This window comes from Pelobates fuscus, chromosome 12 (genome assembly GCF_036172605.1).
Source record: "Pelobates fuscus isolate aPelFus1 chromosome 12, aPelFus1.pri, whole genome shotgun sequence".
In the NCBI taxonomy this organism is placed as follows: Eukaryota; Metazoa; Chordata; class Amphibia; order Anura; family Pelobatidae; genus Pelobates; species Pelobates fuscus.
Window position 1 is genome coordinate 16,478,949 of NC_086328.1, and position 19,238 is coordinate 16,498,186.

Consider the following 19,238-nt stretch of genomic DNA (forward strand, 5'->3'; position numbering starts at 1 on the left):
AGCCGTGACCCCCGAGACCCTGGTATGTACCCACTGGTAAGAGACTGTAAGCTCGTTTGAGCAGGGCCCTTATCTACCTATTGTTCCTGTGTCACTGTGTAATTGTCTCATTTATTGGGAATTTCCCCACCTTTCATAATATTGTAAAGCGCTCAGAAATTAGTTGGCGCTATATAAATACCAATAATAATAATTAGAGAATATGGATATTTAATTGTGGGGGGTTTTCAGAGCTTATTTTCAAAACGATTTTAGGTTTAAATAGTTGAGTTGGAGAATTTTTCCAATTCCGGTTTCATATTCCCTTCTAATCTTCTCCATGTTTGCCCGCTTTGGGAATAAAGCCCTGTGTGTGTGTGTGTGTGCGCATTATACAGAAGGTTGAAGAAATCAGGATAATAAAAAATGAAGCAGTCATTATGAATCATTTCATTACTTGTACCTTTGATTAAATAATGGCTAAAATGCACATGAAACATTTTGATTCATCGTGCCTCCTCTGCATTTACATATAAAATCAAGGTTGCGATGCATTCTGACACAAAGTGCCTGATTAAAGTAATGGGATCACATTGGAGCTGAAAGCAGATGCTTGTGTTCTTTGTCATTAAAGGGAAACCTTGTTATGTTCAAGTCAGGTTCTATAAATCTGCCATGGAAGGTGTTTGGATATGTCCTTCTCTCTGACTAATAGAACAGAACAGCAAATAGTGAAAACAATTATTCATCTAATAACCGTTCTATAAGCAGCTGGCCGCAGCCATAGAATATGAAATACTTTCATTAGTCCCTGGCCTTATCTTATATCTAGGGTAGCTGTATGCCTATCCCACGCATTCTTAAACTCACTCACTGTGTTAACCTCTACCACTTCAGCTGGAAGGCTATTCCATGCATCCACTACCCTCTCAGTAAAGTAATACTTCCTGATATTATTTTTAAACCTTTGTCCCTCTAATTTAAGACTGTCCTCTTGTTGTGGTAGTTTTTCTTCTTTTAAATATAGTCTCCTCCTTTACTGTGTTGATTCCCTTTATGTATTTAAATGTTTCTATCATATCCCCCCTGTCTCGTCTTTCCTCCAAGCTATACATGTTAAAGATCCTTTAACCTTTCCTTGTATAACAGGGGAGCTTTATTTTTTGTCTGATTGTGCCCCCTGCCTCCCCCTCGTAAAGTCCACTTGACAAATCACTGACAATGTCACATTCTGATGGGTTTAGATCGAAGATACCAGCAAGTGTGTAGATTAGAAGAGAAGTAAAGCATTGTAGCTGAAACATAACTTTTGAAGTGATTTTTCCTCACAATAAACCATTCTTCGGTCCACCTTTTTGAGTTGCTTTTCTTTATCTGTACATTGGGGGTTGCAGTTTACCCCATCTGGTGGAGCACAGAGGGTGTGAAGTGATTATTGTAGCTTCCAGGAGGGTATCAGGACTTTATTGCTTTTCTCTGGAGTACGCCGCTGTTTTAGTACATATCTGGTTTGAGACTGAACGGACACGTTCAGTATTTGTATTTTGCTTCAGGATCATTTAAAACGCATTTGAGAGATTCTGTAGCAAATACAACGCTACCTCATAATCAAAATGCTTCTACACTGTTATAGGTAATAGGGCTATTTGTGACCAGTATTGTTATTTCTGTATGTTTATGATCTGTGGAAAGATGTCTGAGTTGAAACGCGAATAATAGTGGGCAATGGTTGCACTTGGTTTAACGAAAACGTCCGTACTAGTGATTTGTATGTTCGTTTCTATAGAGAGCAGAGTGGTGAGTGATGCTCCAGTTACGTCTCCGACCCCCAGTTCTGACATTGAAACAAGCCGAAGGTCCCCAAGAAGAAAACAAACAGAAGGGGTTAAATCAGGTAGGATGAAGGTGTATTTTATAACTTCAATTAACTTGATGGGTATGTGTAAAAACTTTTGATCATTTTTCAGTCTAATTTTTCACTTTGGAGAGGGGAGAGAGAGAAAAAGGGATTATTGACTAAAACATGGAATCTTAGTAATTTGGAAACAAAAATGCTAAATATAGGTTGAAATATCCATGCTTGTGACTATTATGTCTTGGGGATTGTTTTTTAAAATTTTTATTTTTATTATTCATCTAAAAATGTATTAAGTGTGTAAACAAGGTAAAAATTTACCTTTGAACTAGTGTACTGGTTAAGGGGTCAATAAAGTGCCTTAAAGGAACACTATAGGGTGTTCCTGTCTCTGAAAAGGCAGTGTTTGCATGAAAATGATTATACTCACTAGAACAACTACATTAAGCTGCAGTTGTTCTGGTGACTATGGTGTCCCTTTAAATCCTAAAAGTTGATGATCACTTTCTTAACACACAGCATGCTACCATAGTCTGAATGGAGTTGCTGCACATGCAGCTCCCCATCTCCATATAGTGATTACCCTTGCTTATTTTAAACATGCTCCTTATTAACCTAAATTTTGCAATTCCTTTATCGATTCTTTTGTCATTTCTGTTCACAGTTTAGTAAATAGAGGCCAGTGTGCTTGTATCTCTTTATTGAGACTTTCCCTGACATATGCCACAGTTTTAGTACATATCAAGTTCGAGAGACTTAAGGTACACCTGCTTTGTTTTCTTCTATTTGCTTCAGGGTCATTTAAAACACATTTGAGAAATTCTATAGCAAATTCCAAGCTACTGCATAATCAAAACGCTTCTACGCTGTTATACGTAACAGGGCTATTTTTAACAAATAGTATTGTTTCTGTATTTTTATGATCTGTGGAAAAATGTCAGCGTTGAAACATGAAAAAAAAAATGTATTAACTGTTGACCTTGGTTTAACAAAACCTGTGTGTTCATTATGTTCATTTCTATAGAAAGCAGAGTGGATGCTCCAGTTACGTCTCCGACCCCCAGTTCTGACATTGAAACAAGCCGAAGGTCCCCGCGGAGAAAGCAAACAGAAGGGGTTAAATCCGGTAGGATGAAGGTGTATTTTACAGCTTTAACACACCTGATCCATGTGTGTGAAGAAAATCCAATAGTTATTTAATCTTGTTTTTCACTTGAGGTAGGGGGCAGAGAGCATAATGGTTTATTCAAACACCACTGAAACTATGACGTAATAATTCATAGCATTGTTTCACTAATGTACATCTTCTGCGTGTACTAATGCCAGCCCAATGCATTTAAGATACAACATAACGCTTTTAATCCTCAAATGAATTTATACTTATTTGCAAACCTATTTAGGCTTCATTCACACTTAGTGATACATGCAGGTGCTGTTGTATTCTTTACCTAACGGTAGGGGTTAGAATTATATTATTCGTTATTTTACCTTCGGTGATGCTAGAGCAACCACTTACTGTCCAACTATTTACGTTGGTTTTCTGATGTCCTATAAAATACAGCTCTTAAAATCTTACGTCATGCTTTTGAAGGCTAAAATTGTTTTAAGTATTGCTGTGCTCACCATGTCCCGTGCTACAGGTGGAGATGAACGTTTAAATCAAGTTCCGACTGGTGCTAGCAAGGAAGCGTCTGGAAAATTGAAAGCCAGAATTCATCACTTGACCAGCGATAATACTGACTTGACCAATCAGCTGGAAGAAGTGAGGCAGCAGATGAAAGCGATGCGAATTAAAATCAAAAATTTAAAAAATGAAAAAAGGGCCCTGACAGAATCATTGCAAACACAGAATACTGAAGGTATGGTGATGCTGAAGATAGACTTCCTTAATGGAACACTATAGGGTCAGTAATACAAACGTGCATTCCTGACCCTATAGTGTTAAACTAACTATTTAGGTGGCCATCCCACCCCTTGCCCTCCTTATAGAGGTATTTAACTTGCCATTATTCCACCTCCTCACCACCTTGGCTGGCATCAGAATTGATGATCTCAGCCAATCTAATGCTTTCCCATAGGAAAGAAGTCTGTGTTTACATGTAAATGCCTGCAGGGACTGACTATACTCTCCAGAACAACTACATTAAGCCGTTCTGGTGACTATTGTGTCCCTTTAAATACTGATTGTATGTTGGTTTCTCCCCCAAGCTATTGCGAGTGTGTCTCTTTTGACGGTTTCCATTGCTTGTGGGCAGCATGTTGTGAAAGGACGGGAGCATCAACAAATAAGTACTACGATTTCTCCAGTTCCGAGATGCCTCCCATGTGATGTGCTTGATTTAAGAAATTTAAAAAAGCAAAAACATAGACCTTTAGAGTCTGTTTTGTGGTTCATACAATTCTAGTTTTGTTTTCACTGAACTGTCCCCATGCATTGTCCCATTTCTTCTCTGTGGGAACCTCAGACGAGATACTGATGGAAACGGTTTGCATTTTACTCCTATAATAATCCCATGTGATATAATAGTGTCAAACAGCCAGCGATAATATAGCAATCTTACCCGAGATGATATGAATGTTTTTATAGCCATGGTGTCAATATGTTTTGTTTTGTTTTGTTTGGCTTTGCTGTGTCGCAGAATTGACTTCGAAAATTGTTACATTCAATGACCGATAAAACCCAGCAGTCAGGAATCTGTTCATGAAATAGCAAAACTTGCAGTCCCTGAAATCTGAAAACATTTTGAAGTGCCTCAATTTGTTTTTAAATTCTAGCTGACACTGCTGAGTTGATATCGCTACAGGAACAGGCACAAGAATTGGTAGATGAAAATGATGCTTTAAAGATGACAGTCCATCGATTAAACGTGGAGCTCAGCCGCTATCAGACAAAATATAGACCTTTGTCCAAGGAAGAGGTAATGCCTGTTTTTATACTAGAATTCAACTTTATGCGGTTTTTATTAAACTGTTTTTCTGTAAATAACAATTTGTTCATTGAGAATAATCTACACAGATATTAATCATACAAAGTAATAATAATTTGTGATTTTTTTTTTTATAGCGTATTTCTCCCCGTGAGACTCAAAGCACTTTACAAATAAATAAACAAACATAAAGACATAAAAGTTAGGAGTTTCTGAAGGTCAGATTTGCGGATTGAATGCCTGATGGAAGAGGTGGGTCTTTTTAAAAAAGACTGTAAGGACGGTACCTCTCTAATTGCGCACGGTAAAGAGTTCGAGAAGGTAGGGGCAGCGTGCCTGAATACCCTGGAACCTGAGTCTGTCTTTATTCTTGGCACTGACAGGAGGGATTTGCTGGCTGACCAAAGTGAACGGGATGGAATGTAGGGTGTCAGGAGCTCTGTCAGGTACTGTGGGTCTTGATTGTTTAAGGCTTTGAAGGTCAGCAGGCCAATTTTATAATATGTTCGCCATTTAATTGGAAGCCAATGCAGGGAGTGGAGAACAGCTGTTATGTGGCAGGAGCAGGTTTGATTGGTCAGTAGTCTGGCTGCTGCATTTTGTACCGTCTCAAAGCGATGGAGTTATTTTTCTGGGAGGCCCAAGTAAAGTACATTGCAGTAATCTAGCCGGGATGATACAAATGCATGGATTAATGTTGGCATATCATCCGGTGGAATTAAGTGTTGTATCCTGGCTATGTTTCTCAGATGAAAGTAGGCAGAGTTTATTACGGAGGAAATCTGCTGTTTAAATGATAGTCCAGAGTCAATCAGCACTCCAAGGTTTCGTACCATTGATGAACTAACGATTTCAGAGCCTCCAAGCTCCAGGCCAGTTGGGTGATCATGGGATATTTTTGTTGCCCGGGGTCCCCCCACCAAGAGTAACAAGCAACTGTTGATGTGGCATGTTGGGTCTGTGGTATCTGGAGCAAAGGAGAAGTAGAGTTGTGTGTCATCAGCGTCACAATGATACCTTAGACCATGTCGCCTAATGATGTCCCCCGGTGGTAGCAAGTAAATTGCGAATAGCATGGGAGACAAGATGGATCCTTGTGGAACTCCGCAGGCCAGTTCTGTAGGTGCCAACAAGCTTGATCCTGATGTTACTCTCTGTGATCTACCAGCGAGGAAAGATTTAAAGCAGTTAAGGACTGTGCCTCCTAGAACACAGATGTGCTGCAAGCGCTCTATTTAAATCCTATGGTCATTGGTGTCAAATGCAGCTGAGAGATCCAAGAGGATTAGGATGGAGTAGTCACCTATGTCTCTCGCCATAAGGAGATCATTTAGCACTCGGACTAGCGCTGTTTCAGTGCTGTGGCGGCATCTGAAACCTGACTGGAAAGGATCAAATATGTTCAAGCTTGATAGATGGGCCTCCAGTTGAGTTGCCACTACTTTTTCAATTATTTCCCCCAGAAATGGAAGATTGGATACTGGTCTGTAATTAGTCATGCAGTCTGGGTCTACTAAAGGTTTCTTTAGGAGTGGTTTTACCACAGCTTCTTTTAGAGGATCTGGGAAGTCTCCAGTTTTTAGTGAACACTGCACTTTTGTGAAGGCTGGGGTGAGTGTTCCAATGCATCCAGATATAAGCTGAGTTGGAGCAGGGTCTAAGTCACACGTAGTAGGGTGTAACTTTTGCATGGTTCTTTTAACTCCCATTATATACACATTTGTAAAAGTGGACAATAAACTGGGGCAATCTGGCATTCCATTGTAGTGGTTCTGGTGTGTAACGGTTTGGCCTTCTGTGATAAAGGCTCGGATTGAGGAAATCTTGTCTCTGAAGAAGATTGCAAATGCTTCACACTTATCCTGAGAGAAGTTGGTGGGGATATGCATGCATGCTGGTTTGCAGAGCCTTTCTACTGTGCGGAATAGTTGCTTGGGTCTATTGTGCGAGAGTGCAATTTAGCGTGGTAAAAACAAAGATTTTTTTCTGAGTTATCTTGAATTGTTATTCATTTAGATGTTGGGTAAGAGTAGCTTTATCCTCTGGATCATGTCCCGCGCCACTTTCTCTCGAGTTTACGGCCTGTTCTCTTCATTTCTCTGATGGTGCTATCAAACCACTGTGCATTGTTGTGGGTTTTGACAGTGCGTATGCGTGTTGGTGCAATGCTTTCTAGGGTGTCTGTCATGGTTTTGTTGTAGAGTCGGACTAAGGAGCTGGGGTCTTCACAGGTGCCCATTAGTTCACTTAGATGCATATGTGATGTTACATCCAATGGCATCACCCCTTTTAATGAGCGGTGTTTGACCAGGTTCTGAGGCTGTGGTCTGGTTGATTGTGCAGAGAGGCACTGAGGCTAGTGGTGTTGTGCAGAGAGGCACTGAGGCTAGTGGTGTTGTGCAGAGAGGCACTGAGGCTAGTGGTGTTGTGCAGAGAGGCACTGAGGCTAGTGGTGTTGTGCAGAGAGGCACTGAGGCTAGTGGTGTTGTGCAGAGAGGCACTGAGGCTAGTGGTGTTGTGCAGAGAGGCACTGAGGCTAGTGGTGTTGTGCAGAGAGGCACTGAGGCTAGTGGTGTTGTGCAGAGAGGCACTGAGGCTAGTGGTGTTGTGCAGAGAGGCACTGAGGCTAGTGGTGTTGTGCAGAGAGGCACTGAGGCTAGTGGTGTTGTGCAGAGAGGCACTGAGGCTAGTGGTGTTGTGCAGAGAGGCACTGAGGCTAGTGGTGTTGTGCAGAGAGGCACTGAGGCTAGTGGTGTTGTGCAGAGAGGCACTGAGGCTAGTGGTGTTGTGGAGAGAGGCATTGAGGCTAGTGGTGTTGTGGAGAGAGACATTGAGGCTAGTGGTGTTGTGCAGAGAGGCTTGAAGACTATGGTGAGGCCTAATAGAAAGCAGTTGTTGTTGGGGGATTCCATCATAAGAGGTGTGGAGATGGACAATGGTGGTCTTGTGAGGTGTCTTCCCGGAGCTACTGCTCACAGAGACAGGAGACGTATCTGTAATATTGTTAAGCAAGCAAAGCAGGAAGAGGAATTGGATGTACTTGTCCATTTAGGGACAAATGACTTGGCTTGCAATGAGGTTTCAGAGGTTAAGGAAGTTTTTAGTGTTTTTTCCAATGATATATACGGCAGGTTGCTTCCACACTGTCATTCTCTGAAGTTCTGCCTGTGCATAACACTCAGAACGACAGGCGGATGCGTATTAGGGACTTTAACTTGTGGCTTGGTGAATGGTGTCGGGAGCAAGGATATGGCTTTATTGCTCATGCTCTGTTTGGAATGGAAATAAACTGTACAAAAAAGATGGTTTGCATCTTTCTCAAAAGGGAACAAATGTTCTCAGTGAGCAGTTCAGAGGTTTTGCTAGGATGTATTTAAACTAGGATGGGGGGGCAAAAGGGTGATAAAACATCAATCCAATTGTCCCCCAAAACAAGGACAGAAGGTGCCTGTAGCAAGTGTGTTAAAAAATGATAAGCTTAGAGTCATGTCTACAAATGCTCGCAGTTTAGGGAATAAGATCCATGAACTTGTGGCAATAATGGCAACTGATAGTGTAGATTTAGTCGCTGTTACTGAGACATGGTATAATGAGAAAAATGACTGGGACATAGCAATACCAGGGTACTCTTTATATAGAAAAGACAGGGAAGGCAAGAAAGGGGGAGGGGTGGCCCTGTATGTAAAGGATAGCATAAAATCTAGCCTAATAAAGGTTAGTGAGGCGAACATAGAGTCTGTTTGGGTTACGTTAGAATTTGGTAATCACACAGTTACTCGTGTAGGTGTGATTTATAGGCCCCCAGGACAAATTGAAGAGTTGGATAATCTACTAGTTGAAGAAATAGCTAAAATGACAATGAAGGGGGAAGTTATCATCATGGGTGACTTTAATCTTCCTGATGTGAATTGGAAAACAAAAATAGCTACTTGTGCCAGGAGCACACATATTCTAAACTCCCTACTGGGATTGTCTCTAAAACAAGTCGTTGAGGAGCCAACTCGTAAAGAGGCCATACTAGATTTAGTGTTAACAAATGGAGATTTGGTATCAGATATTACTGTAGGTGAAAGTTTAGGATCCAGTGACCATCAGTCAGTGTGGTTTAATATAAGAACAGTGACTGAGTCACACCACACAAAAACAAAAGTTTTAGACTTTAGAAAAACAGACTTTTCTAAAATTAGAATATGTGTAAAATAGTCATTATTAGACTGGAGCAATTTAAATGGAGTCCAAAAGAAATGGGATTATTTAAAAGTTGCACTACTGAAGGCAACAGAAAATTGCATTAGGCTTGTCAGTAAAAGCAAAAAATTCAAGAAACCACTGTGGTACTCCGCAGATGTGGGCAAAATAGTAAAAAACAAAAAGTTAGCATTTAGTAATTATAAAAAAAAACAGAGTGAGGAAGACAGAATGATCTATAAGATTAGGCAGAAAGAGGCTAAGCAAGTTATAAGAGCTTCCAAAGCACACACAGAAGAGAAAATAGCACAGTCAGTAAAAAAGGGGGACAAAACTTTTTTTAGATACATAAATGAGAAAAAAAAAGTAAAACAAGGATTAGTTAGATTAAAATCAAAAGAAGGAAGGTATGTAGATGAGGATAAAGGTCTAGTTGACTGCCTTAATGAATATTTTTGTTCGGTATTTACAGATGAAAATGAAGGAAAGGGACCTCAGTTAAGAAAAAGGATAAATGAGTCATTTATTACACGTGAGTTTACAGAGGAAGAGGTTCTATTTCAACTCTCAAAAGTAAAGACAAATAAGTCAATGGGACCTGATGGAATACACCCAAAGCTATTAAAAGAGCTTAGTGGTGTACTAGCAAAACCATTAACAGATTTATTTAACCAATCATTGATAACAGGAGTAGTCCCAGAAGATTGGAAGTTAGCGAATGTTGTGCCCATTCACAAGAAAGGTAATAGGGAGGAGTCGGGCAACTATAGGCCAGTAAGCCTTACTTCAGTAGTGGGGAAAGTGATGGAAACCATGTTAAAGGATAGGATTGTTGAACATCTAAAAACACATGTATTTCAAGATCAGAGGCAACATGGGTTTACTTCAGGGAGATCATGCCAAACTAATCTTATTGATTTTTTTGATTGGGTAACTAAAATTATAGATCAGGGTGGTGCAGTATACATTGCTTACCTAGATTTCAGTAAGGCTTTTGACACTGTTGCACATAGAAGGCTTATCAATAAACTACAATCTTTGAGTTTGGATTCCAATATTGTTGAATGGGTAAGGCAGTGGCTGAGTGACAGGCAACAGAGGGTTGTAGTCAATGGAGTATATTCGAAGCTTGGGCTTGTCACCAGTGGGGTACCTCAGGGATCTGTACTTGGACCCATTCTCTTTAATATTTTTATTAGTGATATTGCAGAAGGTCTTGATGGTAAGGTGTGTCTTTTTGCAGATGATACTAAGATATGTAACAGGGTTGATGTTCCAGGAGGGATAAGCCAAATGGAAAATGATTTAGGTAAACTAGAAAAATGGTCAGAGTTGTGGCAACTGACATTTAATGTGGATAAGTGCAAGATAATGCATCTTGGACGTAAAAACCCAAGGGCAGAGTACATAATATTTGATAGAGTCCTAACCTCAACATCTGAGGAAAGGGATTTAGGGGTGATTATTTCTGATGACTTAAAGGTAGGCAGACAATGTAATAGAGCAGCAGGAAATGCTAGCAGAATGCTTGGTTGTATAGGGAGAGGTATTAGCAGTAGAAAGAGGGAAGTGCTCATGCCATTGTACAGAACACTGGTGAGACCTCACTTGGAGTACTGTACACAGTACTGGAGACCGTATCTTCAGAAGGATATTGATACCTTAGAGAGAGTTCAAAGAAGGGCTACTAAACTGGTTCATGGATTGCAGGATAAAACTTACCAGGAAAGGTTAAAGGATCTTAACATGTATAGCTTGGAGGAAAGACGAGACAGGGGGGATATGATAGAAACATTTAAATACATAAAGGGAATCAACACAGTAAAGGAGGAGACTATATTTAAAAGAAGAAAAACTACCACAACAAGAGGACATAGTCTTAAATTAGAGGGACAAAGGTTTAACAATATCAGGAAGTATTACTTTACTGAGAGGGTAGTGGATGCATGGAATAGCCTTCCAGCTGAAGTGGTAGAGGTTAACACAGTAAAGGAGTTTAAGCATGCGTGGGATAGGCATAAGGCTATCCTAACTATAAGATAAGGCTAGGGACTGATAAAAGTATTTAGAAAACTGGGCAGACTAGATGGGCCGAATGGTTCTTATCTGCCGTCACATTCTATGTTTCTATGTTTCTATTGTGATACAATGGAGAAGTGAATGGAGTGGTGGTCTGACCAAACAACTATATTTACAGTTACTGGTGACACTTCTAGTCCAAACTGGAACACTAGATCAAGTTTATGACCTTTTCTGTGGGTGGAAGTGGTGACTATTTGTGTGAAGCCATCCCAAGCAAGGGGATAGGGTGTCATCAATCCAGATGTTGATGTCTCCCAATAGAAGCCATCTGGGGTGTTCAAGGTTTAAGTCAGCCAAAAGGTCTGAGAGTTCCTGATGAAGTCTCTTCCCATCTCCTGGAGGTCTGTATATTAACAGTATCCGGAATCCTCTATCTATTGAGAGGCTGGCAGCTAAGCATTCAAAAGACTGGGGTTTGTGGACTTTTATTGGTATGGGACTTAAGGATGATCCACCTCCCTTGCGATCTTGTCTCGGGTAGTGGAACACTGTGATTTTCTGCATTTTCATCTAGCCATGATTCTGTAATGCACGCTAATCTGCATGTTTTTATAAGGTCGGCAATAATAGCTGTTTTTTTCCTTATTGATCTGGCATTGCACAGGATTGATCTGATTGGACAGTTTTGGGATTCTGAGTTTTGGCTCTGTACTTTGGAAACCGCGTGTCTTCTAATGGGGATCACATAAAGAGGTTTCTTTGACTTGATAGTGCGGTTTTTGTGGCTTCTAGGTTGAATCACTTGAATCGGGCTTGCAGGTAGACAGGGTGATGGAGCAGCTGTGATTGTCAGGAGGATATAGAACTTTAAGTTTTGATTTTCCTCCACGACAGCACCTGTTAGTCCTTTGAAGATGCCACGTGATTTTAGGGTAACCACTAGCGAGGGACTGAGTGCAGCAACCGCTTTATGTGGTCTTAGAGAATACAGATATGAGGGAGTATAGGTGATCATTCCCTCAGCAGTGAAGGAGTTAAAATTGCTTCTAGTTTTTGTAGGGATGTCAGCAGTGGGGGCTGGTCACATTGCCCTGCTCTATAGGATTCAGGCCAGACTGAGGTGTGAGATTGTGCACTTCAGGCTGCATTGTAGGTAATCGATAAGAAAGCATGCATGCAGGTCAGATTACAGGAGTTCAAAACCAATGGGTTTTAGTGAAATAGTTTTAACCAATTAGTTTTCTTGGTGTTTAGAAATGAAATCTGAACATTGCTGAATGGATGGTCAAGTCCAAAACCCAATTTACACATGGGGGGGTACCTTGTTTGTGGTGTTCAGCTGAAGGTCTATTCCTGGTAGTAAGATGGTCCAGTGGAAGTATATTTCAATCCATTGTATATCTCCGTTTAGTAATGCCATCCGTTCAATCGTGGTAAATCCAGTTGTGTGATATGTGGAGTCGATATTGGTCCTTAAAATATTTCTGTTGAATTATGAGTGTAAGGAAGTTAGAATTAAGATAATTCCTGGAGAGGTCAGGAGCCTCAGAAAAGTGTGGCAGCCACCAGGGGCACCTGGTAATTAGATGCAATTATTTGTCCTTTTTGGTAGCAATAATGGATTGGGGAAATCTGTTTTTGACTATTTGGTGTGTTTTTCTATTGTTATTCCTTTATTTGTTAAAGGGACACTATAGTCACCTGAACAACTTTAGCTTAATGAAGCAGTTTTGGTGTATAGAATATGCCCCTGCAGCCTCACTGCTCAATCCCCTGCCAATTAGGAGTTAAATCCCTTTGTTTATGAACCCTAGTCACACCTCCCTGCATGGGACTTGCACAGCCTTCCATAAACACTTCCTGTAAAGAGAGCCCTATTTAGGCTTTCTTTATTGCAAATTCTGTTTAATTAAGATTTTCTTATACCCTGCTATGTTAATAGCTTGCTAGACCCTGCAAGAGCCTCCTGTATGTGATTAAAGTTCAATTTAGAGATTGAGATACAATTATTTAAGGTAAATTACATCTGTTTGAAAGTTAAACCAGTTTTTTTTTTCATGCAGGCTCTGTCAATCATAGCCAGGGGAGGTGTGGCTAGGGCTGCATAAACAGAAACAAAGTGATTTAACTCCTAAATGACAGTGAATTGAGCAGTGAAATTGCAGGGGAATGATCTATACACTAAAACTGCTTTATTTAGCTTAAGTAATTTAGGTGACTATAGTGTTCCTTTAAACATAACATGCTCAATATGATGTGTAACTCAAGTGAGGAGAGGGGGCCTGAAAAATGTATACCATTATCTGAATCTTAGCCAAGTTGAATTCCTCTGGAAGAAAAACATTATATGCTCCAATAACTTCTTTCATCACAATAATGTCCTTTAAAATTCAGAGAAAAAAAAAAACCTATTCACATATTGCGGTTCACACGCACGCGTGACTGTGTCCCCAACTATGTCCGTTTATTGTTCTGTAGGACCTGCTCTCATTGATCCCTGGAAATGTATCAAACATTTCAAGCACTCGGCACAAATTTAATAAATCTACAAAATTATTTTAAAAATTCTTCCCTCCTAGTAACTCAGTCATCAGTGTTGCAGTATCCGACCATAATCCGTAATTATCAGTCAAAACACAGGAGCACAAATACACAGCCTGAAGCAGTTTTCAGTTTATTTGTATAAATACGCTGTCTGTGAAAAATGTTCATTGAATCAGGAAAACAAAATCAGGACTAAAAGATTTGAACACAGCCTTAAAACTAAATGGCATTGTGTAACGTAAATGACAATCTCCATCTTGTCATCATGTTGTAGACCTCTCATATTCACATAAATTGTGTGTTCATTCAAATGTTGTATATGGCCAAATATGTGCTTAATTTCTAGACAGTCGCAGTGATTGATATAAACTGGGACATCTAGGTGCAAGTTGACTGGAATATTAAAAGGTCTTGAGAACTTGTATAGATAGAACTGTTTTATATATTTCAGGGTTGGGCTGTAGATCTATTTCTGTTAAAGAATCACTATAGGGTCAGGAACACAAACATGTATTCCTGAAACTATAGTGTTAAAACCACCATCTAGCCCCCCTGGGCCCCTCATGCCTCCATACATGTAGCTAAATCTTACTGTATTCAAGCCTGAAGCTGTAACTCTGCATGCTGTTAGACTCAGAAAAACAAGCAGCCTGCTGACATCATTAGAAGTGGTGGCCTGATCCAATCACAGTGCTTCCCCATAGGATTGGCTGAGGCTGACAAGGAGGCAGATCAGGGGCAGAGCCAGCATGATTCAAACACAGCCCTGGCCAATCAGCATCTCCTCATAGAGATGAATTGAATCAATGAATCTCTATGAGGAAAGTTCAGTGCCTGCATGCAGAGGGTGGAGACACTGTATGTTTGGGTGCATTTTAGACACATTGGATATCTCCACTTTTTGTCTCCACATAATTTTTCCCGGAGTAATGCCATCACTGCTACATTATATCCTTAGACGCAGATTATAGCGTCCACGCTGAAAACAGCAGAGCTCTCAGTAGCTCTATAAAGTGTGAGTGTATCCCTGTTACACTATTATATTTTAACCTATTGTTAAAACGTACTTCACTATTTCCTGTATTTTGTTTTGTTACTTTTTTTTTTTTTTTTTAAATACCTGGCACTACAAAGATAATGGAGTATATATATACCTTTATTAGTGTGTTACTATACCTTGAAGTTACCGATTCTTTGAGTCACTGTCTCCTTTTTGTTCGTTTGATTTGTTTGTTTTCACAAGGTTGGGGAATCCTTGTAAGACCTGCTGCCTTTTTATTGTATTTAATAAAGAAAAATAGAAGAGAAGTCAAGGCACTCTCAGGATACAAAAAGGCAAATTTATTGAACCCATTGCTAAATAACTACATTTGCCTTTTTGTATCCTGCGAGTGCCTGGACTTCTCTTCTATTTTTCCTCATCAAATATTTGGTGACTGGGACTTGGGCTGGTCTGGTGCACCTGGATGCATTTCGAATGGGTTTGAGTCCAGTTCCACATTCCTGCTATATTATTTTTATTGTATTTAGTGAGCACCGAACGTTTGCACATTTTTTAATTTATTCATGAAGTGTCTGTGATGGAGAGTGTGAGGATATTATTTCATCACAGGTACTTCACATAATCATGAGATCATCATGGGAAAAAATAAGAGATATAGTCTGTGTCATTGGTCATGTATGTATATGGGTGTGAATGGTTGACTTTGTATGTTTGTTTGTGATTATTTGTCTGTGTGCATGGAGTGTCCCTTTAATGAAAGTTTCACCTCTGGCTCCTAAGTTAGGGAAGTTTGTCAAGACCTTTAAAGGACCACTATAGTGCCAGGAAAGCAAACTCGTTTTCCTGGCACTATAGTGTTAATAGGTCCCCCCACCCTCATGGCCCCCCTCCCACTGGGCTCTATGGGGAGGAAGTAGGCAGGGTTAAACCTAGATGGACCTGGCACTCAGACCACTTAATTGAGTTGAAGTGGTCTGGGTGCCTATAGTGGTCCTTTAAGTCTTAATTGGGTCTGATCTGCTGTGTCCGGTGAATTTGTTGATTTTTCATAAATAATAATTGTTGATAAGCTAGAAGATCTATTATTGGATCATCCGATGACTGTCCTGTTTCTGCTGGCCCGTCCATGGATCCATCCCTCTTCATGGGTATTTTATTTTTACGTTTTTCTCTGTTTGTACATTTTTTATGATAGTTTATAAAATAATTATAACAAGGTGTCTGGGAATCTGGATCTTCTTAAATATTCCTTGTGCAGGAAAGGCACGCATCGTGCGTCTGTTTCACTCAACAGCCCAGCTCCTGCTGAATTGGAAAGCTCACTGAACTGTGATGTAGACTTTTTTTCCCTGAGCTGTTTCCAGAAGTGGAGATGAGCGTTTATACAGCGCAGTCGCCATGCCACTTTATGATTCTTTTTGACAGCAAATCCCACGTAGTTCCTCCTGTGGGAATTCGCGTCTCCATCTGAACGTTTCAGAGCCAATCTTCATCCTTGCTCCAAATGCAAGCCGTGAAACAAGGATTTGGCAAAGTGTTTTATTATTTTCTGTTTTCTAAGCATATATTATTCATAGCTACAGCAAGAATATCCTTTAGTGTTTGGAAAACAAAGGCCGAGGGATTGGAGCAGTACAAAATTTGATCTCACATTTCTTTGGAAAACTGCGGTCAGACAGACAAAATGTAGACTTTTGTGGTTTTTACCTATTATGCATGTTTTTACGATGACAATGGTTTATTGTTCCTGTTTAGGTTTCACCTTGGGATACCTTTCTATTTTTGGAGTTTTTATAGTGTATTCGACTCTGTAAACAATTCTGATGAATGTGGTTTTATAATGCAAGCAGAAGTGTTTATAAAACCAATTTGCCTCTGCTGGCTAAGCGGGTAATGTGCACTGCAATTTTATGAATGCAAATAAAAATGACTCCGTCCTGGATAATCTGGAATAATAAGATTTCAAGGCAAATTGTCACTTCCCGCCATTTGTAATATTACGTTTAATTATTCTCCATATTTACCAAATATGCGTTATGAGAAGTATGAAACATTTAAATGAAGAAAGCCTCTCCCGGATCGGAGTAACTCCCACTGGCTCCCTGCCAATCACTGTCATACACCTTGGTCATTTCTTACATTAAGAAAACAACCAAAAAGTATTTTTTACCTGTTGATCAGAGTAAAGACTTAGCCATAACTTGTGATATCCAAGTAATTATTCCTCCTAAACAGCAAGTTTTGATGTTAACACTTAGGCTAGTTACCAGTGTTGAGTCCCATTGACTTCAGTTTAAATCACTCTGTATATATATGTATATGTATAATTATTATTATTTTTTTATTATTATTTTTTTTTTAATGTTGGAGTGTTTTCTGCTGTCTTTATATAGAGCTCCACCTTCTTTTTAACATAAAAAAGTGTTCAAACTTGCCTGTAATCCAGCACCGAGATGCAGCCCAACACGCCTTCTCTGATTTTTTTTTTTTTTATATTCTTTATTTTTCGTGCAACAAGATGTACAAACAGCAGGCACAGGCGTAATAGAGTAGAGCATTATCACGACAAGACTCAGTCGCACATTTTGGTGATACAAGATGTAAACGTATGGTCAATAATAATAGAAACGAGAAATAATACATGTTACTGAGTATGAGAAAACACATTAAGAAATAATAGAAAACACAGCTATTACCCTTAAGACTGGACTGGTGCGTACCCTCCTAGTATAAACTGAAGCTGGAGAGGTGGACTCCAGGGGACTCAATTACTTTCTATGTTAGGGGTCTCTGGGCGTCTCTTTATTTGGTTTAAATGCTCTAACATTTCATTATATACATAATGCCCGGGCAGGGTGACCTTGTACTGAGAGTGCCGTCAGATATTTTGTAGTAACCGATCACGGTAGCAGTGTAGCGTGTGTTTCAAAGGCTCATTTGATATAAGAACGGTGGCTCATGTGGGGTAGTCCTGCTTGCACCAGCCCTTTAGCCTAAAGCAATGCAAAAAGTGCATCTCAGGCATAACAAGTAAGTTTGTAGGTTGCTGCTGCAGGCATTTCATACAACATACAAGATCCAGCGTGCTCGCACATTTATTAAACAGCATCTTCCAAGCTCACAGAGTGTAATAGTTTTATCTAAAACCACCTGATCTAGGCAAAAACTGATTTGATTTTTTTTCTTTTTTTCCCAGCAAGTAAAGATTCATGGATTGCCTCAGAGAGGTCCCCCACCTCCTTGGCTGGTAAGAGCTACCTAAAATACCCATACCATAGTATTTGCTCCCTAATATTGGAAGGCATGCACCAAACTGGGGATTGTGGAGGATTACAGTAACACAGGCTACTTGGAAAGAATCTCTGACTTTCGATCTATTTCTCCAATTCTGATATTATGGTCTACATTTAGTTTAATGAATAAACCCCACAGTGGTCCAGCATTGTACTCTAACTATCAGGAGTTACTGAATGCAATAAAACGATCTCAATGCTCCTTCTTCCTCCTAGCATTTCTTTTACGTTCTCTCCTGTTTCACCATATTCTATTCTGATTGGAGTCTGACAACCGCTTTCTAAATCTGTATGCTCATATTTACTACATCATAAATACTGTCCAGTAAAATACTAGAGGAACTCTAAAAAGCTGTGTGATTTTATTTCCACATCGTACGTGTCTCACGGTTCCTGCTGGCAATAGGATCAGGATATTTATGTTCTAAAGAGGCTAAAAAGTAATTCAGGCTGCTGTTGGAGATGACCTGTTTTTACTGATGTGTGCCACCACCTGTGATCTCCTCATTTATTCATCTTTACAATGTATAAAATGAGAGAATATTCAGAAGGTCATGCTTTCGCACCCGTTTCTAAATTAACTGCTCAGAATATCTTGGTGCACTTATCCCATGTAATCTTTCACAAGAGCAAATCTCTGTTACCATTTATTTGTACCTAATCATCCGTAGGGTTTATTGGTAAACAAGAATTGTAGTCAATTGAAAACAAACGTGAAAAATTTCGGTTAGAATAGCCAAGCCATGTCGGGCAAGTAGGAGAATTGTTTCCAAAGCGTTTACTTTTTCTCAAAATTTTGCATATAGGATTTTATTTCACTACAATGAAGTGTGTTTGGAATAATCCTCTGTATATTTCTGAATGTGTTTGTCCATCAAAACACATATAAGAATGAACTAGACCAGGTGTGCCCAAAGGTAGATCCCCATATGTTTTAAAACCGCAGTTTCCATGATGCTTTGTCATTCTAAAGGCATGCAAAGAGTCATGGGAGTTTGGGGATCTACCTTTTGGGCACCCCAAAATTAGACCATCGCAGGATTGCTCTGATATTCTGCATGCAAATTCCCTTTGATTCATTAAACATTTTACCTGCAATTTGGGGATTTAATTTAAGCTTTGTATGAAATGCATGTGTTCGCAAAGTCCGTTAATGATATGCTTTTGTATTGCAGCTCGACATGAAGTATTTGTCGCCTTTGTTACTGGCCTACGAAGACCGAATAAAAGAAAAAGACGGTTTAATTCAATCTTTCGAGGTTGGCATCCTTGTTTTAGATCTGTTAACATCTCATGTTATCTATTTGCTTGTTAGAGAATCTGACAAACGTGGGTCTGTTTGGCCATCTTGTTATCAGAGCTTTTACTGGAATAGAATAAGGAGAAATGAAGGCATCTATCAGCACGAGAATCAAGACTGTGCAGAC

At 39.7% G+C, this 19,238-nt stretch overlaps 1 protein-coding gene across 1 annotated transcript in view; it reads left to right on the forward strand.

Annotated features, from left to right (window-relative positions):
* Window positions 1-19,238, forward strand: part of CEP89 (centrosomal protein 89) — a 96,341-nt gene that overhangs the window by 19,074 nt on the left and 58,029 nt on the right. The window contains exons 6-11 of the mRNA XM_063438469.1: window positions 1,766-1,873; window positions 2,859-2,960; window positions 3,475-3,693; window positions 4,610-4,752; window positions 17,715-17,765; window positions 18,987-19,070. Coding sequence (XP_063294539.1) covers window positions 1,766-1,873; window positions 2,859-2,960; window positions 3,475-3,693; window positions 4,610-4,752; window positions 17,715-17,765; window positions 18,987-19,070 — 707 coding nt within the window. The remainder of the gene's footprint in view (window positions 1-1,765; window positions 1,874-2,858; window positions 2,961-3,474; window positions 3,694-4,609; window positions 4,753-17,714; window positions 17,766-18,986; window positions 19,071-19,238) is intronic.